Here is a 26388-nt window from a genome sequence, read left to right as displayed (position 1 = left end):
TCAAAAAGCACCACAAGTACTTATAATAAAGAAAAAGAGAAAATAAAAACAAATATAATTAATTATTGTGACATGGCAGCAAGTCATTGCACGCCACAACACAAGATTTTCCATTTTTATCGTTTTATTGTGAGAGGACACACTGACGTTTCACATTCATGTCAAAAAAAAAATTGCTTTATGTTTCGCATGCCACATCAGCATTTCTCTTTTTTTAATCAATTTCAGTGATACACATGACTGCTATCTGTATCGTCGCAACTTTTGGCATTTCATTCAATTTTTTTGTTATGTTTCTTCTTGATCCACAAATTGCATTAATGTCAATTTAAATCCCTCCTTTTTCTATTGGCCCTACAAATAAAATATTCTAAACTAACAGCTAATGATTGGTGAATTATTGCATTGTAATTTGTGATGCCGTAATCGAACCATTTTGCAATGATTACTGCACTAATCTTTATGGATGTATTTGTTTCATTGTCATTTGATGAATCAAACTACAACACGTGATGGGTGCATTTTTTAGTCAAAAATACATTAATAGTTTATTCTAAAAATAATACAAATTCATAAAAACAAAATAAATATATAGATATATCAACGTAAACAATTCATTCCTCCATGAATATTAAGTCAAAAAATTCATAGAAATATATCCTTGTTAAAAAACATAATTGTTTTAAGAATATTATTAATTCCACAAAAGTTAAATACCACTCTAAAAATAGTTTTAATCAATAATAGATTGATAATACACATTTATAATTACTTATATACATAAAAAATTTTAATTTCATAGAAATAACCCAATAATTTATGTGTTATCAATATCTCTCTCTTATTCAAAACCCGTTCTTTCTATTCTCTCTTCAATCTTTAACTTGTCTCCTTTTTCTTACATACATGTGTCACATATTTTTTTCTCAATCTCTTGATCCTTTTTTCAATTTAATCCTACATAACTCTATCTATATCCATGAAATTTCCTTTTCATTAAGACCTATCACACATAATAATGAAAATGTGCACTTTTGATGAATCAAATCTCATATATTTTGCCTCTTTTCTTTTCCCTTAAATATGTTCAGTCTTCCTCTTCTTCTTAAAACTTCCAGCTTCTTCTTGATCAACCTGAAATCAGTGCACAAAGAGAAATACACCTAGATGTATCAGGAATGGAGAATGAATCCTTGATTCTTCATCTTTCCTTGGTTGCCTTATGAGAGATGATCAATATGGGAGCATAAGCTTGAAGGACTTATCTTTTTTTCTTCTTCAGAGACATCACTCAACAGATAATTCCCTAACGGGATATGTGACTACGTGAAGACGTGACCTAGGTGGATGTACGTTCAAGCCCTGACTCTTGGGGATTCGCCGAGCTCCGAGCTCTAGGGTGGGCGACCAGTGACGGTGACGGTGACCTTCTTACCCTCATCGGAGCGATGATGCTGACTACAATCAAACGGAATAATTCTGTTGGCGCTCACTCGTAATGGACGGGCTTGACCTGTACCTAGGGAAACACTCAACTCGTAGTCTTCTTGACATATCCTCTCACCTATTCTGACCCGAGCGCGCTGGGGCACAATCGACAATATACAGATGACGGTAATATAACTGACGAGAAAGGGAAATGATGTACCTTGTCAGTGGCAACGTTCATCGTCAATGTATTTGCCAGTGCGGGGGATCGATACGGGCAGGTGCGATTGAGGCATGTCGGGAGGTAACACGGAGGGCTCAAATGGCAGCTTTGGTGTAGCGCTGGAGCATGGCTCTAATGATAATCGATGACTTGGAGGAAGATGAGAGTGACAGCAGTGACGTAGCAACTCAAGTGATCGTCCCCGGTTTAGTGAGGTTGACTTAAGACGGTCGGCGCGAATGGATCCGGTCGGTGGTGAAAGAAACAACAGTCTGTCGCAGCCCAGGAGGTGCAGGCGCAATGAACTGAGCAGTGTGGGCGGTGCTCAAGCAACCGATTGTGCTGGTGGTACTGGCACGACAGAGGGTTCCACGTGGTCCACGGCTGCAGACGACATTGAACGGAGCAAAACCAACAATCAACCTGATCGGTGCACTTGGACGTGGGCACGAACGACGCCGGTGTGGGTGACGGGTGCTGGAAGATTCATCTGCCGGGCGGTGCCAGAGTTTTGGCAAGCGACACCATGGTTGATCTAGGCCCATCCGCACATTCAGCCACGAACGTAACTCACATTGACCGTTAACGGGGAAGGGTTGATCCACAACTACGAGCATGGAGCTTTCACGCAGTGACCGTCGACATCCAAACTAAAGGGTCCAGTGTGTTGCAGCTTATTTCCACAGCATGGGACGCAGTGTGAACACATCAAAGAGCACCTCGGATGACCGTCCAAAGAGCAATGACGAAGAGGAAATCCTCCTGCTACGCCGATGACGGGTTAGGCGCGCCCATGCATTCAGTCACAAGCGGAGATCTTGTTGACCGTCTGTGGGGCCGCGTTGCACTGGTAGGCGCAGGAGTGTAACCCAACAACGGTCGAGGTCCACACTGAATGACCTGGCACGATGCAACCCACAAGGGGGGGGTGGGTGTGGGGAAGGTGTGAACGTGTCAGAGTGCACTCGGAACGTCCGTATAGAGAGCAGCTATGACGAGAGATATCCTTTCCCTCCTGCTTCTTATCTCCAATTTCTTCCTTCAATCTTCTTCACTCTCTCTCGGTGAACGATGCTCACTCTTTTCTTGACCTAAAAGATAACTTCAAAACAAGAATGCCGCTGCCTCATTAGGGTGGCCTTCATGCCCTTATACAGCGGTCATGTTGGGCCCTTAGAAGGAGGTCCATTATGGGGGGATCCATTTACATAAGGACCCCCCTTCAAGCAAAATAAATACTGAACATAACGACATAGGACGCATACTAAAATGACACGAAGGTGACACGACACAAATACAAACGTGATGAACAAGAACACAATGAACACGAACACGATAAAACACGAACAGGATAAGGCTGTTCTATAGGCCCATAATGGTTCATTTATTTTGTATGGCCAATCTTTCCCATTGGGCTTTACAATTTTTTGAAGGATTTTCATAATTTCCCTATTACATACTTCAACCTTCCCATTAGCTTGCGGGTGATATGGGGTGGTGACTCTATATTGTACACCATATTTTTTCCAAAGATGTCTAAAATTAAAATTTTCAAAATGTGACCCCCCATCACTAATTATAGCCCTAGGACATCCATATCTGCAAAAGATATAAATCTCCACAAAATCAGTCACAACTCTAATCGTATTGGTTCTAAAGGCTATGGCTTCTATCCACTTTGAAACAAAGTCTACAGCCGTTAAAATATACTCATATCCATAAGAATTAGGAAATCGTACCATGACATCAATGCCCCATAAATCAAATATTTCTACTTCTAAAATGGGTTTTAGAGGCATATGATATTTTCTATCAATATTTATGGAGTTTTGACATGCTAAACATTTCAAATAAAAATGATGTGCATCTTTAAATAAGGTTGGCCACTAAACCCACTTTCCATTACCTTATGGGCCGTTACCTTAGCCGAATAGTGACCTCCTCCTGGGTTCGAATGGCAGAATTTAAGGACGTTGTTCTGTTATTCTTCGAGTACGCATCTTCTAAGAATTTGATCAGCTCCTTGATGGAATAGCTCTGGTTATTCCCAAAAGTCATCTCGCATGTCCTTGAAGAACTTCTTTCTCTCATTATAGCTCCATCCTAAAGGGACCCTTCCTGTCACCAAAAAATTGACAACGTTTGCAACTATGGAACATTTTCTCTTTTGAAAGGCCAGAATTTTCTGATCCGAAAATACTTCATGGATAAGTGAGGGATTATTTACTTTGACCCTACAAAGATGATCAGCAACATAATTTTCACAACCCTTATTATCTTTAATTTCTATGTCCAATTCATTTAACAATAAAATCCGTCTTTTGAGCCTAAGTTTAGCTTCATTTTTAGATGAAATATATTTTAATGTCGCGTGATCAGTATGAATTATAATTTTACTACAAAGCAAATAAGCTCAAAATTTTTCTAAAGCAAAAATTACAGCTTGCAGTTCTTTTTTGTGGTAAAGTAATTGAGTTGTGCATCAATTAAAGTCCTTCTAGCATAATATATGGCCACAGGTTTCTTATTTTTCCTCAGTCCTTAGACTGCCCATACAGCAAATTCTGAGGCATCACGCATGATTTCAAATGGTAAGCTCTAATCTGAAGCTTGCAAAATAGGTACATGTCTAAGGGCTTTCTTCAGCTCTTCAAAAGCAGAAATAACATTTTTATCCAAAATGATTTCATTAGTTTTAATAGATAGGAAATTAGTAAGAGGTTTGGAAATTATAGCAAAGTTTAGAATGAACCTCCTATAGAAACATGCATCGCTGAGGAACCCTTTAAGGGTTTTTAGAGTTGTAGGAAGTGGAAGGCCCTGGATGAGTTCTATTTTGGCCTTGTACACTTCTAGTCCATGATTGCTGACCATAAGGCCCAATCCCACTCCCTCCTGTACCATATAATGAGATTTTTCCCAACTTAGCACAAGGTTACTTTCGATGCATCTTTGAAGGACTTTAGTGAGATTTAGTAGGCAATTTTCAAAGGAATCTCCAAATATAGAAAAATTATCCATAAATATTTCTAAAAATTCACATACTAAATCACATAATAAAGAGTCCATGCATCTTTCGAAGGTGGATGGAGCATTACATAGACCAAAAGGCATGCGCCTAAAGGCATATGTACCTATAGGGCTAGTAAAAGTTGTTTTCTCTTGATCATCAGGGTGAATCTTTACTTGATTATATACTGAATAACCATCAAGAAAACAAAAGAAATTCTATCCTGAAAGTTTTTCTAAAATTTGATCAATGAAAGGAAGGGGATAATGGTCTTTCTTTATAGCCTTCTTTAATTTTCTATAGTCAATACATACCCTCCGACCTATTGTCAGCCCTTTCTAGATTTCTTCTCCCTTTTCATTGATCTCTACTATTATTCCAGATTTCATTGGCACCATGTGAACAGGGCTGACCCATTGACTATCAGAAATGGCATAAATAATACATGCATCCAGCCATTTCAATATTTCCTTCTCTAATATTTCTCTCATATGCGGGTTCAGCCTACATTGGTGCTCCTTGGAAGGTTTAGAATCTTCTTCCAAAAATATTTTGTATTCATAAATTGATGAAGGGATTCCTCTAATATCCTCAAACGTCCACCCTAATGCCTGTTTGTGCTCTCTCAATACTTAAGCAGATCATTTTCTTGAAGAGCAAGGGACGAGGAAATAATCATAGGTAGGGAATTTCTACAATATAAGAAAGCGTATTTCAAAGATGATGGGAGAGGTTTAAGCTCTAAGTTCAAATCTAGCGAGACTGTAGGAGGCTCAGGTTCTGTTTATCCTGGTTGATGTCATCTACTCTCAATAGAGATCCTCGAATAGCCTCAACATCATCCTCCTCTTCATCACAAAATTTTAACTCTTCGTTACTCCCTTTATGACATTTCATCATCTTGGATATGTTTAATTTGACTCTTTCCTCTCCAACCATAAATTCAACCGTCCCTTTTTCCCAATCCATGATTGTTCTAGCTGTCACTAAGAAGGGCCTTCCTAGGATGATAGGTGCTAAACTTAGATCCCCTTTCACCTTGACCTCGGTTATAATAAAATCGACAGGGATCTCACAATTTTCAATGTTTATCATCACATCAGATAACCTACCCTCTGGCTGTCTAATTGTTCCATCAACTAGCAATAGATCCATGCAGATTTCCTCTAATTCCCCAAAACCGTATTCCTCATATAAAACTTTTGGAATAATACTGATACTAGCTCATGTATCTAATAATACTCTAATAAAAGTCTTTGCACTGATTTCACATGTAGTAAAAGAAGCTCTTGGATCTCTCTTTTTAATGGAAACAGAGTTTGAGATACTAGAGGCATTTTCATAAAGTTTAACTACCTCCTTGGCTTTCTTGGATGTGCATGAATCCTTTAATATTTCTTTAAAGAAGGTGCACATTTAATCAAGTCCGCTATGGCCACTAACATAGTGGCTTTCTTAAAATTCTCTAGGAGTCTATACTCATAATCAGAAGAAAACTTAGTGAGTTTTAAGGCCGAAGGATAAGGAATAAGAGGAGTGTAGGTTGAAGGTAGGGGTTCCACTCTAGGTGATGGAGCCTCTCTTTCTTTTAGGTTATTTTACTCCAGTTTTGTTTTTTCCATGCCTAGGTAAGGATCTTGAAGTTCCTTGCCGTTTCTCAATTTTTAAATGGCTTGAGTTTCTTCAAGATCTTCCTAATTGTCATGATATAGGATTTGCTCTTGTAAATGGCATAAATTCCTGGGGTTGATGGAAGGTTGAGTTGGAAATAGACCTGAGTGGGAGTTGGATTCAGCTCCCTTACCTCCATGGTCAACTGTCCTTTGCTTTAAGCTCTCCAAGAGCTGTCTGACCTGCTCTTGAGCATCCATCATAATCTTTGTATGTGTTTCCATCATGGCTTGCATGCGCATCTCCATTTCTTCCCTTAGCCTTCGATTATGCTGCTCTATCATGCGAAAGATCACAGGTGTTAGAGTGGACAAATCTTGTTCCTAGTTTTGTGGAGCTGCTTGATAAGGCTTCTGCAATGGAGTCTATAATTGGATTCATTGCTGGAAAGGTACCTTGGTCCCTTGGGAGTAGATTCCTTGGTTGTTGTAGATGGGCCTCTTTGGTCCTCCCAAAGGCTGTTGGTTGTAGTTCAACACGTGCACCTCCTCCTCTCCAAGTTGGCATGCTCCATCCTCATGATCTCTGCTAGAACATAGAGAAAAAATCTTTGCTTTCACAAGGGGTGAGTTAGGTAGAAAAGCATTCTTTAGAGTGGAAGTCAATTTTTCAAGCTTCTTGTTGGTTTCTCTTTATCAAATTTATTTGATAGTAGGAAAATTAAAATTACAATGACAATTAAAATAGACACACAGTTTGCTTTCCAAAGCCCCAAGACTACCTTATAGGAATGATAACATCATGTATTCTTCTTATGATAAATTTAAGGGGAGAAGCAATGAGCCAAAAGATGAAGACTATGACTCAGGAAAATGGAGGCAAAGATGCATTTTGAGGGAATTATAGTCAAGGGGAGGAGATTACTAGTCTGCTTCCAGACCACCTCTGACATCGGTCCCTATAGCCGCATCACCTAACTCCCAAGAGTCAAGTTCTCTAAGAAGGGGAGTATGATGAGGAATGGGCCAAGCAATAACTCTAAGCCCATTTCTGTAGTTTCACTTCTTTTTTCATGCTTTTTTGGGTATTTTTATTTTCCTTTTTAAAAGAGATGCCAAAAGAAAGGCTATATAAAGCCCTCATATGACTCCCACAAAAGGAATTCCCAGTTTCAAAAAAGGAATCTTGGGTCGCCACTTGTGTTCTAAGGCTATTTTAGCATACAAAAACTAGCCTTTAGCTAGTGCGTCCCACCCTATCATTGTCATCAACAATGCCATCATCACTGTTTAAGTCACCTTCGACACTTCCTCCTCTGCACCGTCGCCATCTTTGCCATCTCCATCACCACGCGCTCTCCCTATTATGCATCAATGTCACAATGAAGGAAATATTTTTGTCATAAAAAGGGATGACAGCAAAAACATATTGGTGGCGACGACGTCAATGCACCATCTTCGGACACGCCACCACCGTCATCTGAGATGCCCCGCATCCTGACTCATCACCAACATCAACTGAAGAACCGCCTTGATAACAACCAAGTCAACGCACCGGCATCAAACGCGTCGGCATCAGACACATCTCCACTTACACATGACACATCCGGCATCATGACACGTTGTCAATGCCACATCCAGACCTGCCCTTTGACGTGACACGATAACACGTCGTCTACTTTATTTTATTTCTCGTATTTTCTCTTTCCTCCAAGGCCTATATGTAGTTCAATGCTGCAAGAAACATTTGGTGAATCTATTTTCAAGAATTGAAGTTTTCTTTCTTCTTGGAAGATTTGCCTTATCCTCCTCGTCCCGTTCCGGTCACCGTAGCCGCTGATCGCCATTGTGCCCTATGCCTTCGGCCGCCACCCCGCGCCCTAGGCCGTCGTCCTGCCCTCGGCCACCTGCGTCCCTAGGCTGCAGCCTTGGGCTCAAGCTGCCCACCGCCCAGGCCTGCTGCCCACGCAAGCCACTGCCCGTGTAGGCCCACCTGCTCGCAGACCATCGCCCGCACAGGCCCGCCTGCACGCAGACCGTCGCCCGCACAAGCAGCCTGTGCACGCGGGCAACCCACCCGCAGCTGCCGGTGGCACAGATCCGCTTGCACGCAGGCCGCCGCCCACGTGAATCGTCGCTCGCGCAGGCCTGCCGGCACGCAGGCAGCATGTCTGCACAGGCCTCCACCCAATCGCGCATAGGCCGCCCGCCCACGCAGGCCACCGCCCCCGCAGGCCCCCCGCCCGCGCACCCACCTCACACCCACACAATCTCTACAATCAGCATCCCCGCTTCGGATCCTTCATTCTGCAAGCGCACGCCCCATTTACCGTTTAGGTTTCAAGGCGCTGCCCCAAACCCCGCAAGGGGGCGACTCCCCCTTGACCCACCGCCAATTGACCGCACAGTTGGATCCGTGACACTCTATCGAAGTGTACATTAATCATCCATCCAACGACGCATCAAGAATTTCCCGCAGCCTCTTCACGCTCTATCTAGTGCCGAGGTACTTCTTCACTCTTTGGTGTCCGTGTTCTTCTTCTAGTCTTCTTCGAGTGTTCATCCACCACTGTCCGATTTGATTGGATTTTGAATCTTCAAGGGACTAGTTGAATAGGTCTTTGAATCTTCTAGCGATCGCCATTCGGACTTATTGAACGTGTTGCTTACTTTTCACCGCGGTGGTTGTAAGACAGTACTCCCGCCCTCGAAGAGGAAAGGGGTTGCACCACCATTATTTTCACCGGATTTCAATCTTCGAATTCGATCGTGTGATTTGTGGTCTGTTTTATCCCATCCCGCCCCTAGTCATCCTAATATCTGGTTCCCACTGTCACCTTGTCCCCGTCTCCTCTAGCCACCCTGCATCACCCCGTCATCCCCTAGTCATCCTGCATCACACTTTATTTTGCCCACACTTTCGATAAGTTTATCCTAAGTTTCACAATGAGCTTAAAGACATCATAAATAAAGATTAGAATTTCTTGTTGACAAACTAGTGCTTCAAAGGGAGCAGACCTGAGCAAAAGAGAAATGAAAAATTATTTCCTTCATTGCCTGAGAAACTTGCCTTCGAGTTTTATTCATTCGAAGAGGCAGCCAAAATAATGTTGGAGGCTAGATGTGAAGGATTTATGGGAAAACTAAGAGCAAGATTATACCCAACGTAATGAAGGAGTTAAATCCTCAATCAGATAGGCAAAACAAGATTTTTTCATTTAAATCTAATATTATTGTAAAAAAATTTATGTATTGTGACTTTAGGAGCGCAGGTTTTTTAAACTTCAAGAAAAAGAAAATTGGAGGGGGGTTTTGATCTCTTATACAAGACAGAGCTTTACTACCACAAAATCAAGTGAAATAATGGCGGAAAACACCTCCAATGCTACAAGATGATAAAAGCTTTAGCCAAGCTTGCACAATGAAAGTTAAGACATACAATGCATGACACGTCATTTAAGGTAAAATAACAATGGTGGACAAATAAACAGATAATATCAGCAAATGATCTCAACTTAGACAACAGATCCTGGTAACTCAACCTCTGTTTCTCTTTTTTCTTCTCAGTTTTTGTTTTCTGGACCCTAGTCTATTGATTCATTGACTGATCTGGTAGAAGAGTTGGAGACTGATATCATTTGCAGAATTATTAGCATCAACTGCTTATGATCATATCATTGATTCATTAGTTCTACTCGGTCATTATAAATGGCTTCTTCAGCTAATTTTGTGAATATTAATTGCTCCCTAATGACCTGACGTAGATGTGATGCTTACATTGGTTTAGTTTAGGATGGATTGGTCCTCAAGGATGAGAGGTGATAATGTGCTAACATATCCTATTTCAACCTAAACTACAGATTTTGCGTTTAAGGCTATTTTTGGACAGTTTTTCTTGGGAGCAATGGTCTCACGTAGCATGCATCTTATTAATAATTTTAGGAAAAAATTTATAATCTTATACCATTGGTTTCGATGATGAAATGGTTAACCTCATATCAGTGAGCTAAATTTGAAAAAACTGTTTTTCAGGCAGCAGGCCAGAGATGTGACCTCATATCTTTTCTTTTCATCAGGCCAGAGATGATATCATTGCATGTCTCCTCAAAATAGTCAAGAAGTTCAAGATGCCATGCATTCAATCAAGAACTACAAAAATTTAAAGAACAGATGGTACTCTCAATCTTACTTGTGGTCAGATTAATCTTGGAAAAAGTATGAAAATTCTGCTGAAAGTCAGTCACTTAATTAGCACATGATAGAGAAGAAGCTAATTTATGGTTTCAGAAAGGAGAATGAAGATGTAATGTGGAGTGTGCCAGCTTACTTCATCATAGACATCATCGGAGCCACCATCACTGTTGTCGACAGCCTGCCAGTCCGTGTCCCACCCGACCGGCACTCCAAGGCGTAATTGAAGACACACGGGTCACATACCCCGGGGGAGAGCATGACCGCACCATTGCCTGTTTTGATCTCTAGCAGCTCATGCTCGTCCTGTTCGACGTCTTACCGCGTTCTTGTGTCATTTTCATGTTGCCGCGCCGTGTCTGTTTTGTCGTGTGTCGCATCATCGTTTCGTCATCAAGTCTTTTAGTTTTTAGTATTTAGTTTTTGTTGTTGTTTTAAAGGGGGTCCTTAGCTATATGGACTCCCCTTAATGTACCTCCCCCCCCCTATTGGACCACCCTAGGGGCCCAACTTGACTCCTTATAAAAGGGAGAAGTGGGCCCCCTAGGTCGGCAGACCAGGAATTATCTTTCAAGATTATCGTTCATTTCTTGGTCTCATGAAGGAAGAAGGGAGGGAGAAGAAGAGGAAGGAGGAAAGAAAGAGAAGAGAGGGAAGGGGAGAAGAAAAAAAAGATAAGGCAAGGGGATCGCCGCCTCAAACACCGCCACACCCGCCCTGACGGCTCTTCCCAAGCTCGGGTTCGCGCCCGCGCCGCTGGTGCCAGCTTCTTCCTATTGAGGACTTCCCGGTGTGACCCGCGCTGCGAGCCGGTCAACGCTCCACGTGGTACCTGGTGCAAGCAATCCAACGGGGTTCTGTACCACCGCGACGACTCATCAACGTCCGCCCACGACTGACCTTGCACACACCGTTCGCGTTGCCGAGTTCGACTCGACGAAGTCAGAATCGCAACGGTCAACACAACTGCGCTGTGACCAAGTTGTTGCACCACCTGCCCGAAGCGCCATGACCCCGCGTGTCGCCAACCACTTGGTCGCCCGCAATCATGGTCTTTCAATGATGTGGCCGACAACCCCTTGCCCACCGGACAAACAGCTAACCACCAGATTTTATGAACGCCATCCAGCCTTCGGGCCCTTGCATCTGCATTCGATTGCACTGGTTTTCCATGATGTCACAGGGTGTGGTCCATGCAGCTCTAAAGGCTAGCCTGACGTCCAGAACTCCTAAGCGACAACAACTTCTAACGCTATGCTGCCATGGCGCTCGCTCAATCCAAGCTCTGTCCACGCGCAGCAACTCCGGACGAGGGCATCTTCCGTGTACCTACGCCACATGCTTGTCGGTCCAAACGACCTCGCCATCACCCGCCTACGCCGCGATCAGACTTGCCTGCCCCGCACGCCAACTGTTTGGTCGTGTGCCACTTTGAGCTGTAGTGAGTGTGACTCCGCCAGGCCATCGTGCCACCTCGTCACCGCTTGCCCAATACTGGCCTGCACCTCTCCTTTTTGCCACTTGGCGCCACTCGCATCTGCCGTTGGACCCTATCGGCGCCGATCCTTCTTAAGGATGCACTCACCGGGCTTTCGGCCGATCGCTTGAGCCGAATTTGCCGTCGCATACCGTTTCCTCGACCTTGCCTTCGCTCTCTGCCACCTCCGAACTCTAGCACCACGTCCAGCATGCACGCCGCCGTCTATCAAGCTACACAGTGCATGTCTCCGACACCTCTCCACCACACCTATCCGTACCAGCTCGCGTCGACAAAGACACTAACGACGAGCGACACCGCCAACAAGATACGTCGTTCTCCTTGCTCATCAGTAATAATACATTTTTCAGTACATTTTCGACTGCACTCCACCGCGCTCAGGTTAGTTTAGGTGAGAGATTATTATCGAGAAAACTATATTACGAGTGGATTTTTAAGTACGGGTCGAGCCCGTCTGTTATGAACAAGCATCAACGGAGTTACTCCATTCAACAACGTAGTCGTCGCTCCGACAAGGGTAAGAAGGTCACTGCACCGGTTGCCCCAACCCGGAGCTCAGAGCTTGGCAAGCCCCCACGAGTCGAGGCCTACACATACATCTGCCTAGGATCTTTGCATTCAGATTGTTACATTCCCCTTAGGGAATTATCCATCGAACTACGTCACGGAACACGTCCGTCATCATCATCTTGGTAACCGAGCATCGCCTCGGTATCGTCAGACGACGTCCCTGAAAACATTCGATATCATCTTTGTATTAGAGCATCGTCTCCATACCCGACCGGACAACGTCCCCGACGACGTCCGACATCATAATGGGGGATGATGGTTGTAGTTGGAGCAACAGCAATCGCTCGATTCATGTATTTCCTTTTTTAAGGAACCTCCTCTTGTAGGCTGAAGTTTCTCATGGAAAATATAAGAAAATTCTGCTGAAAACACATCCGCTAGAGATAGACATATGATATACTTTTTTAAAAGGAATATGATATACATATTAATCACATGTAGATATACAGGGATGAGTTTATGATTGCACATACAAATATGTAGATATCAATATAGATCTAAATCAGATATCAATCTCAGATGTACAAATCGATAAACATAAATATCAACACATTGAGACCAGCATTGCTTCTATTTCGCTTTTGTAGGTCCCAAATGGATGGAGTCTATCTTTCTTATGTAAATCCTGCTTTTGGAGTTAAATTTCTAGTATGTATCAACATTAATTCTGGCAGAGGCATCAACAACTCAATGTAGATTTTTCTCTCTGCAAAACTATTAGAGTGATCTATGATGAAAACATAGAAAAGAGCAAAAAATGACATGAGCTTTCTAGAGAACTCATTGGAATATTTATATTTGTGTCCAAGGTATGTTTACATGGCTGAGAGCTTTCTAGAGAACTCATTGGAATATTTACATGGCTCAAAAATAAATCTTTAAAAAAAGAATCCTCCAGCTTTTTTTATACATGTTCAAACATGTCAGCTCGCCATTCAAATGGCTGGGAACATGGCAATAAGAGCAGTCGTTGAAATATTTTCTCTCAATTCACCTCTTTTTTGTTAAGTAAAATTGAATATTGTACAGAAAACGCTACAGATATTTGGCTACTGTACATGAGCTCAAAACGTGAATCTCCTGTATCTGAATTGCATCATTCAGTTTAAAATTTGAGACAATAAACTTGGGCTATGAGCAATAATATCTACTCAGCTGAAAGATAACAACCGTATGAAAATGTACCGCCAATTGATGATCAAATAAATCCATTGGAGATAAACGTGTACTGCCGATCGTTAGAACTCAATCCACAGCTAAACAAAGGATTGAGCGATGTCAACTGGGCAAACTAGCTCGCTCAAGCTTAATTATTCATGGTACCATGCGCTATAAAGCAAGTAACAGTATTCAAAGTAAAGTTGCAGCAGTAAGAGCTCATCAACGCAAATTCAACGATATTTAATATCATCAATAAATCATTGCACTTGATAATTCATCAAAATCCGTCATTTACGCAATGGCATTAGTATAGATAACCCCCAATCTGCATTAGTATGTGTCAACTACAACTCTCTGACATTATATGACAATATAATGTATGCATATCCTAATGACCATCAGCCATCGAACCCAAAAGGCAAAAAGCACAGGCCTTCGAAATTCAGGGAACAAGACAAAAAGCATAACAGCATAGAAAGCGAAACAAAAAAAAAGTTAGCCTCTGACCCTCTCTATACGTTCGATTCTTTTATAACTCTGAACCTGCCTTCATACCTACGGGGACGTAGTTGCCCCTCAATGTGGTGAGGGCCTGCTCAAATTCCTTCTCGAGACTCACTTCTTCTTCAAGATGTCTCTTCCGCATCGCTGCCTTCCTCTCTTCGTGCGCTCGCTCAAGTTTCTCCCTCTCCAAATGGAACTCTGCCGCCTCATTCTCCTGCCCATTGATTAAGCGAAGAAGGTCCTCTCTCCTGGGGCAGAGAGACGAACCAATGAGCAATTGAAAAATAAAAAGAGACAAAATTGTGTATTTATAGACATGATGATGATGATGATGATGATGATGATTCTCACCTTGGTCCTTGCTCTTTCTGGAGACCCTGTTTGGCCCTGGTGCGTTCGTCCTGGAGAAGCTTCTCAAAAATTTTGTCCTTGTCCTCAATTGCCTTGTGGATCTTGTCCATCTGCTCCTTGAAGAAGCGATCTTGCTGGTCCATCTAGAATTAAAGGATTGAAACAATGGAACTCGCTCAGAGGAAAAGGATTAAAGGAAATGCTCAGTGAAAATTATTGACGAAAATCTATTTCTTATAGTGCCGTATGCAGCTGAGGTTCGATCAATTAAGAAAAGATGGTGTAAAGAACAATGGAATGACCATGAGCGTGAAGCCTTTCACTCAAAATTTAATCAAATTCAGTTGCCGGCCCCCTCAGTGTTTATAATAAAGATGAACGTGTAGGTTTACAGAAATTTATAATCCCAGCAGAATCTGGGTTCTATCATTAAATGTGATTAGGAAATGCCTCGGTAAAAAGATCAGGAAAACAATATAGCAGTTGAACGAAATAAAATCTGATGAAAATAAAGGAAACTTTTTTTATTTACAAAAACAGAAAAAAAAGTAGGTGAATGTTTTCAGAGTTGACTAAAGTTAATATATTAGATGAGTTTTTTTACTTTAAAAAGAGCAAAACTAGTGGGTTATACCTCAGCCTTGTTTTCTTCGTGCTGTTCTTTGGACCGAAGCCTGACCATCTTGTTTTCTTCATTTGTTTGGCGAAGTCTTTGGCTAAACATCCCGAGAGACTCTTCAAGTGTCTTTGAACGTTGTTGCTGTTTTGCCGCCTTGTTCTTGTACCACATTAATTGCTGATTATCAGCATTCATCTTTTTCAACGGAAGATCGACCATCTCGTGACGGGATCTCATCTCAAACTTCTGTCTAGTTTTACCTAAGATGGAAAATTACCAGTAAATAAGATCATATTACCAAAAGGCCCAGGATTTTAAATAATCTGTATTTCTATGACCGAAGAGACACCATGTGAATGCACATTGAAGCAATCAATGTCCTCTTTAGTGGCCAGAAAGCCATGTAGCTGGCGCTGTCCTCCTGGGTAGAAAAGCTTTTGACGGCGCTCCCATGCATCTCTGTCAGTTCCTTCATCGATAAAATGATCATGCAAGCGTTGAGCTTCAATGTAGCCAATGGCTGTCGCCTCAAATATCAATAAACTTATCCCACGATGCCCTTGGGGACCATACGAGTGGCGAGCTTTCACAGCCTCATATGATTTGAAATAATCAAGCAGCTCTTGATTTCCCATCCCAATCCACTGATCAAAAGAAAGAAACGTCATGCTACCGCAAAGGGTTATGGCCAGACAGTCCAAACTGAGCCACTAAAGAATTGGTTATACACTAAACAACTGCTAATGTACATTAACTACAAACATGATAAGGCCAGCGTGAAACCAAGAAAGAGTTCTTTATTTATTGTAATTACCCAGAAAGTTAGAAAAAAATGAGAGCGTCAGAAGGAAATATATATATATATATATATGAATGTGCTCAGATAGTTCCAAACATGCAATATTTACTTTTACCAATACGAAGAAGTAAAACTCAAGGTATTGAGATCAATATACATGCATATAACTGCTAATCCAACTTTTCAATCATAAACAAGCACGCGTTCAAAGATTACGAGTTCATTTTATGTGCATTTTGATAATGTACGATGCAAAGAGACCAAGTAAATAGTCGATCCCTTTCATGTAGAGATCTGATGATTAGGAGAAAATTCATGGCATTAACATTAGTGTAGAAATTTTATTGGAACAAAATTTTATTCTTGATTTCCCATCACATTCCACAGGTAGGAAGAAAGAAAAGTTAATCCAACCCAAAAAGTATCCTCAAATACTTTAATGTGTGCGATAGAGCAAGAGAGTTACAAGAAAAAATCAGGTCAGTAAAATTTATTCAAAGCAAAGCTTGCTAATGATATTAATAATGGAAATAATTCAAGAAAAAACGAAGGCACCTTGTCATTATCATCCTTTTCGAGTATGGTATTCATAATAACCACCATCGGGGGCCAAACAATCTCAACATCAGGAGTTTTATCACTTAAGCCCTTCCACTTTCCAAAAACTTCACCTATGGGCACGACGCCAGTGCCCTTCCTCTGAACTTCTTCTTCTAGAAGCTCTGCAAGCTCTCTATGGAGTTTTACTCTCTTGGACCCCTTCGTCTTCGCATGCGTAATGAGGGGCTGCAGGCCTCTGTACCAATCAATAGCACCAGGTCCGCGCTGGCAAGCAGGGCAATGCCATTGCCTTGTGGGCTCATTTATCTCTTCAACGCTAAGGCTATCTAATGCTTCAAAAAATGCCTTAAACCATTTATTTCTTTTCCGGGTTTCAAAGCTTTTCTGACTGGCATCGGAGTCGTACTCGTCACTGACGTCATCATCTGAGTCAACAAAGTCATCATCATCATCATCATCATCACCACCACTCTCCTCCTCAGGTTTTTCTTCTACCTTATCAGAATCAGGATTGTAACTGTCTTTTTGTCTTGAATTTGGGCCGTTTCGTGCGGCCCACTGCCAGCCGTTTTGAAGGGGTGGTGGGACGACAGAATGATTTGGAGTCATATAAGCAGACTCCCAATTGTTGTTACCCTGCGATTTTGAATTGTAGCTTCCTTTGCCCGGCTGGTTTTGTAGGCCAGTTCTTCCACCAGGCGTTCCGGGGCCACTAGCTTCTACGATGGTTTTTCCTCTTCCTTGGCCTGATTTTTCTGCAGGAGCCCATGTTTTTGATCCATTTGTTGGAGCAGGCCATTGCTTGGGAGGATTACCACCTTTGTTCTTTGACTTCTTTGGCAGTTCCCAGCCACCATCCTGCTCATTCTCCATGTTCATGGTTGCTACACCTTGGGACAACTGTTGGATTCTTGCGTTGTTGTCTGAGGTCGGGGAACCCTCGACTTGCTTTCCCTTTGAAGCTCGAGAAGATCCGGAAACCCCATTAGAATTCTTGTTCGCACTTGCTCTTGAGCTCATTAGAAATTTTAAACAACCACCTGAGAAAAACATTTCAATCTCAAAATAGACTAAGATAATGGGGATCTTTGATTTGGACACCTTAAACCATGCCAAGGTCATCCGAATTCGGAAGTAAAGAATTCATAAAAACGATGGATGAATACGAGGAGTTTTCAAGGATCGGAGATTCGAAGCGGAATGAATAGAGGAAGATCAAAATGCAAGGAAGGAGAAATAACGGATAATGCGCAAACCCCATAAGAATGGAGCAGCTCTTCTTTCAGTAACAAATACGGTAATGCATGAAAAGAAAACGCAAGACTCGTACAGGGAAAAAAATAAACAGCAACCTCAATTCACATGCCTAAGCAGAACTATAGAGGTCAAAGAAAACCATATTCGGCAATGGAAAAACGTGAAAGCGGCGGAATCAATGAACTGAACAAGCATGCAGTGATTGAGTGATATATAGAGGGAAACGTAGCCGGAAAGAACAGAAAATACAGTGAAAATACTCGCCGAAACGACGAAGAAGGGTTTCTCCCAAAGCCCTCGTTCTTGAGCTGTGGAAGAACTCGATCTATAGAGCTGCTCAATATCAGTATATGTAGGCGGTTGACTGTTTATGTTAGAGAATCCTAATTTTTTTTCGAATTTTAAGGTTTCTGGACGGATGACGTTGGATGACGCTTCGGACGGATGACGTTTAAATCGCTTTTAAGTAAAAAAACACTAAATTGACTGTTTCATATCAATGAAGTCCTGTATGTGAATAAGTTGATTCTAGTTTATAGAGAATAACATAATTAGTCATTAGTGGAAGAGAGAACACAACAAGGTGTCTTCTTAATGTTGTCAAGAGCGTCATGGTAGTATACATCATAAACAGCAATTGAAAGGTTCAGAAAAATAAACGCAAAGGAACAAAAATAAATGTTGATTTTATAGATTGATTGAGAATCAATTCACGCTTCTACATCTTGGAAACTATGCTTTCCATGGTTGAACCAAGGCACTGAACCCAACAACATATATATATATATATACATATACATATATATGTGTGTATGTGTGTGTGTGTGTCATTTTTCCTCTCTCCCTTTTTCTCTCTTTGTTACTCGCTCTTTCTCTCTTGTTTTTATCATTAATCTTAAGGTAAATATTCATAAATTTATTAATCAACCCTTTTTGTCACTCTCTATTTTATTTGTAGAGGAATTATCAGCGTTAACATTGTTAAATTTATTAATCTCTATCTCGTTGTTCCTCTCTCCATTAGTATATCTTTCTATTTTTATAATTTTACTGTTAACTAAACATTGGTAGCCTTATTAATCTATATAAATAATAATTTTATATATCTAGGCATTTCTCACTCTATCTACTTATCTCTATCAGTAAATAATTTAATTTTTACTATGAGTATCAACATATAAAAATTTATGACTTTCTTAATCTCTCTTGATATGTCTCTGGCTTTATTTCTCATTGTTTTTCTCTATGTCTCTCACATATATATATATATATATAATCTTTTTCTGATTTCCAATATGTGTGTGTTGAATCTTATAACCAAGATCTGATGCCTGATATTCAGTCTTGATATCTGCCATTGTCAACTTGATGGTGATATCCATCCCAATATGTACCTGCTGCAATTGTGATATATGTCTTGATATGCGATATCGTCATCTGAAACGATCTCATTTTTCATAGACATCAAGATACATATTGGAGGGAAACACTAATTCTGAGCGGGAAAGAGATGGAGAGAGAATGTGTTTTAATCAGCAAGACACAGAGTTACAGAGCAGGAACAACAAGAGAGAGAGAGAGAGAGAAGTAGATATGGGCGTCTGATGCTGTACAATTTTTTTCACCAACTGTGTGGAAAATCAATTGCACCAAAGCCCATGTGCGACATGCAATACAAATTTGTGCAGAAATTTTCCACTGAACACCACACAAAATTGCACATCTCTTAATTCATAGAGCTAAGATCATTTTGCCTCTAGTTAGAATTGGACATTGATCAGTGTCCAACTCTGAGCAACTGTCAGTTCTTATAAAAGTGCAAACTCATTTAAGTATTTGAATCTAATTAAGATCACATCTTTATCAGATCAAACAACGATTCAGAGTCTGTCTTTGATCAGAAGTCAGCTCTGGTTAGAGTGAAACTCTAGTCTGCATTAGACTTTTCTTAGAGTTTTAATTATTTTCCAAGGCATGTGGAAGTGTACAAAAGATTTATACTTCAAGTTTTATAATCAAGAGGATAACATAAGAGTTATTGGGCATAGAAGTGGGAATGATGGACTTGATTATCTTATCTCTAGTAAATAATCATAAATTTCTCCTATGCATCAAATCTTTGAATGCAAAAATATTATCATATGTGTTTTTTCCCTAGGATAATTTGAAAATCCCTGCCGTACATACCAGTTAAGGTTAAACGGCTATTAGGTATAGGTTGTACAAGAGAAAACTAACCTCGTTATCATATGAAGTACACGATGTTACTTTCATGCTATATTAAAATAGTGATTAATGTTAGTTGTGTAAATTAAACTTTAAGTTATTTTGACAAATACTCTGTGCGATACTCTCTATCCAGATATATTTTTAATATGGAAGAATATCAGATATTCATGTCATAAAATATTTGATTTTAAAATATATAATTTATATTATTTGGAATTGACCTTTTATTGAATATAACTCATTTTTTAAAACAATTGAATGGATGGTTTGATCATAAAGTGTTTATTATATTCTAAGATGTATCGAAAAATAGTTTTAACTATTATCTCAGAATTTGGAAAGAAGGACATTTTAGATTTGACAAACATTAAGTTTATGATATATTTATATATGATTTTAATAATTTTATTTGATATTTTATATATTCATTCATGTTATATATGAAAATGGCTAATGATAACCATCTTAATTTCCATTGCTTTTGAAAAATATTCATAATTTAGAAGTGCCCAACTCTCCTCCTCCCCAATTTTCTTCTCATAGATGACCTTCACACACCCAAGCAAGGGCCTCTCAAGCTTGTTATACTTTAATCAAGTTTGATGTGAAACTCTGATTAGAGTTTGTCTATGATTGGATCTGTTGGGTTCTAGAGGTCTATATCTAGATGAAGAAATTAAAACGACACGCAGCGGAAGACTTTTGCGAAATCGTACGGCATCGATAAAACCATGAAACGAAGTACCTTTCCACGGATCGCATCTGTGATTTCTTGGATCCCGGAGCGAGACGATTCGAGCTGCTCATGTGTGCAGCCTCTAGACGTATCCACACAATCCTCGGCACATCGAGTCTCCTCCTTCTCGTTGACGAGCCCCATTCTACCTCCACTGTCGTCATTACGCCATCCCAATCGCATCGGGCATGGAGAGGGGTTTTGGGGAGAAGGGAGAATAAGGGGAAAGGCCCCTGAACAATTCTGGCCTGGGTGAATTTCATTCAAGGTCTTCCCCTATTCATATTAAGTGGGTATTTTTCATAAAAACCCCCAAAACTTAAGCATATCTTCCGACGTCCAAAAGACAATTTGCGTGTGACCCTCTAGGCCCATGTATCAGTCTTGTTAACAACTCTACTGACCCAATAACTTTTATTGGCCTTCCAAATTAATTAACTATATCAATATATAGATTAACTAATGTCGTATCGATTTAACCCAATCGACAGATCGAGTCTCCAACATGTGGGGAGCCAAGTTACACCTCGTGTTCTAGAAGATACAAAGGAGTGTGTATCGACTCGCTCATGAAACCTGTTCATCATCATTTACCTTACATGTATAGTCCCTCATCCACTTGACGCTCCTTGGACAACTTAGGGTATGGTCAACTGTCAAACCCTAATCGGTCCCATCTTGACCACTCAATCGGAAATCATCGAAGAACTCTTCTCTGATATTTCATTGCCTTGGCCAAGGACTTCATCGCATCATCTTCCTTGAGCTGTCACCTCTTATACTAAGGGTGGACGATCCCATCTTGACCACTCAATCGTCTTCATGAACTTCTTGATTCTCTCAAACTAAGACTATTTAGAATCCCATGATTAGGGACACATACATCATATTTGAAGTACAATTGTCCGTCCAAAAGGCATCTTTGGTGTCTCAATTCTAAGGACCACTTACACAATAGTGACGTGAATCAACTTGATTGAGAGTTTGGTATAATACTATTCAGAGATTTGTACCGATCAATTCAATGAAATCCTTCCACTAAAGAGCACCCACTATCTATATTTTGTGTCTCCATATAATGCCTATGGGAGCAACCATACTCATCATATGAGTGAGGATAGATAATGCTATTCTATCTGGATACTTCGATGTTTTTATCGCATATACTTCGAATAGGAATATTTAGAACACATGATTAAAGTCTAGTGATCTCTGTCGAATAATCTCATCATAATTCACTAATTCATATCGTGTATTCATGGACTTCATTATCAGCACGTGCACTATAATGAACATGTTCTATTAATTAACATGGAACGATATGGAATGTGTGATTGGCTTTCCAGCCACATATATTTCCATCACTCTGATGAGTGTTAGTCCAATTGTTACTATTTCATGACGTGTAGTGTTAAAAACCATCCAATGACCATTATTATTTAGAGGAACAATGACAATAATTCAATAATTGTTTGGAGGCACTTGTGGAAGAGCCATAAGAAACTTCATGATTTTCTCAAAGGGAAAAAAGTAAAAGAAACTAAGGTCAATCTGCTTTATGTTGAACAACAATATGTTCTTAAAATGAGAGATGCATTAGTAGAGATGCACAATTACTATGTACGGCATTTGAGTGAACCAATGAAATGTTAATAAAATGATATGTTAATCAACCAACAATGGACTGTGATTGATGACAGAATATTAGATAAATTTCATTGTATTATCAGAAGATAAGAATACCACGATTGAAGACCATTTTACCTAAGATAATGTCTTCTTCATAGAAAATAAGCAAAAGTTGACAGTTCCTCTCCAACATTGTAAGTGTCTACCTAATGGTTGACACCTCGATGTGTGAGAATATGATTTTATTATTGGGAATGATTTTTCATTATGTTAATGACATCTAGAGGCTTCAAGAATGTGTCATGGAAATAAAGAAAATGGACGGGCCTGCATAGCATGGTGTATGTTTCACAATTTCTAACAAAAGTTTTGGTGGACTTTGACTATTCAAAAAAGTTAACTATTAGCACAGACGAGTGAATAAACAATGCATAAATTATTACATCATTGACTTGAGCACTGTGATAAGAAATCCCTACATGGGATACATCTCACCACATGCCTACCATGGTACACATCATCAACCTTATCATTTAAGATGTTCTAAAAGCCTTGTGAATCCCTTGAGTACTCACCCTTAATGAGGCATGGATCTAGTCAATGAGGATTCGGAAGATGAATGGCACGATGATACATACCTTTGAGGTGCTTAAGATATTTTCTACATGGGTGAGTCAAATTATTGCAACTATCCAATACACCCTAAATTTGGTATTTAATTAAAGTAATTCGCACAATTTTATCCATTAAAAGAGTTTAAAATATTGTTTTTATCATATATTTACATGTTAATTACTTTTCCAAGTGAATTTTGATTTTTTCCTAATTTTCTAATAATTTATGAATTTTATGGAATTTATTTAAGCTTAGACTAACTCTTTTTAAATGGATATGGCAGTTTTAAAATTTTATTTTTTGTTAATTAATGGTGGGATAAATGACTGCACTTTCTAGATTTCTCTAGAATTTTATTGATTTTTTTGGTAATTTATTCGAGGAAGAAATGAATTTTTAAATAAAAAAGGATATTGTTATAACAAAAATAGGAGTTCAAAGTAATTTCTAAAGTTGGATGGACTATTTTTAAATTTTTATTGTAAAATATGCCCTTATAATAGCTCTCGGTCGTGTGTTGCAGGCATAAAATCCAGTAAAAATATTTGTAGGGTCTGATATAATTTATCTGGATTTTCTATATTTCGTTAGGGAAATATGGAGGAGAGAAAAAGCAGAGGGGCACATGTACAATTACTTTTCGGCAGCGACAAGTTGGGAGTGCAAATAAAAGCAGGGGCTTTTGAGCACAACTTCAAGAATTTGATTTTGCGGGGACACGTGGCATGATCTCGCCTGCCAGAAAAGAATCCGACGGATTGAATACATTAGTAGAAATATCTCTTTTGGGTTGTAAGTGCACCGCCCGTGGGGCGCATACAAAGCGCGCACACAGGAGGTGACGTGGCAATTTGTGATTGGGTGGTGCTAGTAAAAATGCACAAGTGCATTTTAAAATGTATTTCTATTATTTTTTTCTCTCTTAATTTCAGGACGGCCGTACATGGCGCGCCGAGAGAGGAGGTGCCAAAAAAGTTCTAAATATCGCCAGCCAATCAGCAATCAACACGTAGTGTGGGTCTTTCAAAATTTATATCAAATAAATGAATATTGATCTAATAGCTCAGATTGGTCAATTTTTATTTATTAATTACTCTTAATCCTGAAGTCAGATTGAGCTCAAATTTCATGGGTTTTCTCATCTTGACCTCCTCACTTACCTGTGTGTTTCAAACCACACTTACTTGTGTGTTTTTACTAGTGTCACACAATCACAAGTTGCCACGTCACATCCCATGCGTGCATCTTTGTATGCACAGCACAGGCAGTGCACTTACCGCCCTCAAAAGATGCATCTACGGATTGCATTTAAGTTGTCGGATTCTCTTCCGACGGCCGGGATTTAGCCACATTGCCTCGCAAAATCATTTTCTTGGAGTTTTGCACAAAATTCCTTGTTTTAATTCGCAAGCGCAAACAGATGCCGCCCAAAAAAATTGTAAATATGCCCCTCCACTTTCTCTCTCCTCCATATTTCTCTGAAAAACTATAGAAAAATCGATATTAATTCAATAAAACTCTAAGAATATTTTTAATCAGATCTTTACGTCTGCAACGCACGACTGAGAGCTGTTTTAAGGGTATATTTGCAACCAAATTATCAGAGAATACCCTCCGATCCGATTTTAGAAATTGATTTAAAATACTATTGTCCTTATAATTATATTTTTCTATTTAAAATTCAGTTCTTCTTCGAATAAATTCCCAAAAAATAATAAAGTCTAGAAAAATATAGAAAATTCAGTAATTCATCCCCACATTAATTAGCGTTAAATTTAATTTTTAAACCTGCCATTTCCATTTAAATTGAGTTATTCCAAGACTATATAAATTTCATAAAATTAATAAATGAAAATAAAATTATAATAAAATCAAATTTCACTTGAAATAATAATTAACATGTAAATATATGATAACAAAGCTATTTTAAACTCTTTAAAGAATAAAATTGTGCAAATTACTTCAATTAAACGCCAAATTTTGGGTGTTATCACTATATTTTCATCAAATGATGGGAGGAGGATAGTCAAATAACATAAAACCGGTGCTGGATGTGAATATTAATTTGGAAATCCATACATGAAATGCGGAAGGCTCCATATAAAAAAGTTCTCTATTAGATGTTCTTTAGAGTTGGAAAGCACACCAAGAGAAATTTTCTGATTCAAAATGAATGAAAAGTGGCAGCACATTTTGCTTGATTTCTAAATGTATAAAGAAAAGCTCATAATTTCAGATGTAGGTTGAGATGTGTCAGAACAAAAACAATTTTTTCATCTATCAACATCCTCCCTAGTGGTTGAACAGGTCAATGCCATTGACCAATGACATGTCTGCCCTAGTGGTGGTGTACTCACGGTGGATTAACATGCATCCATCCAATTCACATATGGAACCAAAGGAAAGCAGCCCTCCAAATATGAGCCCCATTTTTGAGGAACCAATGCATAATCAGTTAGTTTCATTTCAAGATCCACAAATTAAATTGGTTCAGATTATACCTGAATATTGTGAAGCCTTGGTGACATACATTTGGGAACTTATAAATGACATCTGTGCTGAGGACATTTGGGAGGAAACGGATGATGAAAATCTAAGCGGTGAGCAAGCCTCACAGCCTCCTACAAAAAAGGACCGTCTGGACCAATGAAAAGAGTTTTCTCCAATGTGTGAGGAACTTTCACATAAAATTTTCTATGATTTTGGTATGGAACATGTCCATCTTTGTGTATTGAAGTGCTGATTGCAACAACAATACATTGAAAGCAACAAGGTAGTGTATTTAATGAATATTCAGGATATCTATATGATTGAAGGATAATCTAATGATGAACCTCCACAAGAAGATTGGTAAACAAAGATGTATAAACCGTCTCTTTATATCTTACACTTGTGGAAACATGTTTCAACCACCTTGTTTGTTCTCTTTTTGCACAACGTTCCCACTTGGCGTGGAGGGAAAGGTCCATCAATAATTACATTCATGTTTTCATATTGGTTCTCCCTCTTGTTTAATTAAAGATTATATTTTCTTGCGATTATATAAAATTATGATGTATATCATTAACTTATCACACCATATGACTCTACTCATATCAAATTTTGACTATAATAACATAGATATTGATAAAATTGGAGCTCTGATCAAAGCATAACTCTGACCAGGTTGATAATCTCAATTTTAGGGTTAAAATTCATCGTTGGTGATTGAGATTATTCAATAAAAATATATGTTTAACCGTACTTAAAAATACGTAGTTAGTGATGAGTACAGATCGTCTCCACAAGGAATGATGATTAAGGAATTATTTTCTTATACTAGTGATGATTGACGAGAAGATCGACGGAAACAAGATTCGAGGATGTTAGCTCGTGATATCGATCAAAATTACATAAT

General features: G+C 39.5%; 1 protein-coding gene across 2 annotated transcripts; it reads right to left on the bottom strand.

Annotated features, from left to right (window-relative positions):
• Positions 1 to 14029: 14029 nt before the first annotated feature.
• SGS3 (XS domain-containing protein / XS zinc finger domain-containing protein-like protein) lies at positions 14030 to 18148 on the bottom strand. 2 transcript variants are annotated; one of them, XM_078578339.1, is made up of 6 exons: positions 18047 to 18148; positions 16520 to 17565; positions 15515 to 15809; positions 15181 to 15425; positions 14547 to 14689; positions 14030 to 14443 (listed from the first exon to the last, which is right to left on the bottom strand). In XM_078578339.1, exons 2-6 carry the CDS (start codon positions 17543 to 17545, stop codon positions 14221 to 14223), a joined length of 1932 nt encoding a protein of 643 aa, XP_078434465.1. In that variant the 5' UTR covers positions 17546 to 17565; positions 18047 to 18148; the 3' UTR covers positions 14030 to 14220. The 2 variants fall into 2 exon arrangements, with proteins under 2 accessions (XP_078434465.1, XP_078434466.1); XM_078578340.1 differs by having other exon boundaries at positions 18032 to 18133.
• Positions 18149 to 26388: the final 8240 nt, after the last annotated feature.

Source organism: Wolffia australiana, chromosome 7, assembly GCF_029677425.1.
Source record: "Wolffia australiana isolate 7733 chromosome 7, ASM2967742v1".
In the NCBI taxonomy this organism is placed as follows: domain Eukaryota; kingdom Viridiplantae; phylum Streptophyta; class Magnoliopsida; order Alismatales; family Araceae; genus Wolffia; species Wolffia australiana.
The sequence above is the reverse complement of the archived record's forward strand: the minus strand, read 5'-3'. Positions and strand labels throughout refer to the sequence as shown.

What these genes read in the sequence shown, in the direction of transcription:
- SGS3 (XM_078578339.1), bottom strand. Translation starts at nt 17,545, where the DNA reads ATGAGCTCAAGAGCAAGTGCGAACAAGAATTCTAATGGGGTTTCCGGA. An exon ending in ACGAAGAAAACAAGGCTGAG is followed by an intron (nt 14,690 to 15,180) that starts GTATAACCCACT and finishes CTTTAATTCTAG; the next exon opens with ATGGACCAGCAAGATCGCTT. An exon ending in CAGAAAGAGCAAGGACCAAG is followed by an intron (nt 14,444 to 14,546) that starts GTGAGAATCATC and finishes TCTCTGCCCCAG; the next exon opens with GAGAGAGGACCTTCTTCGCT.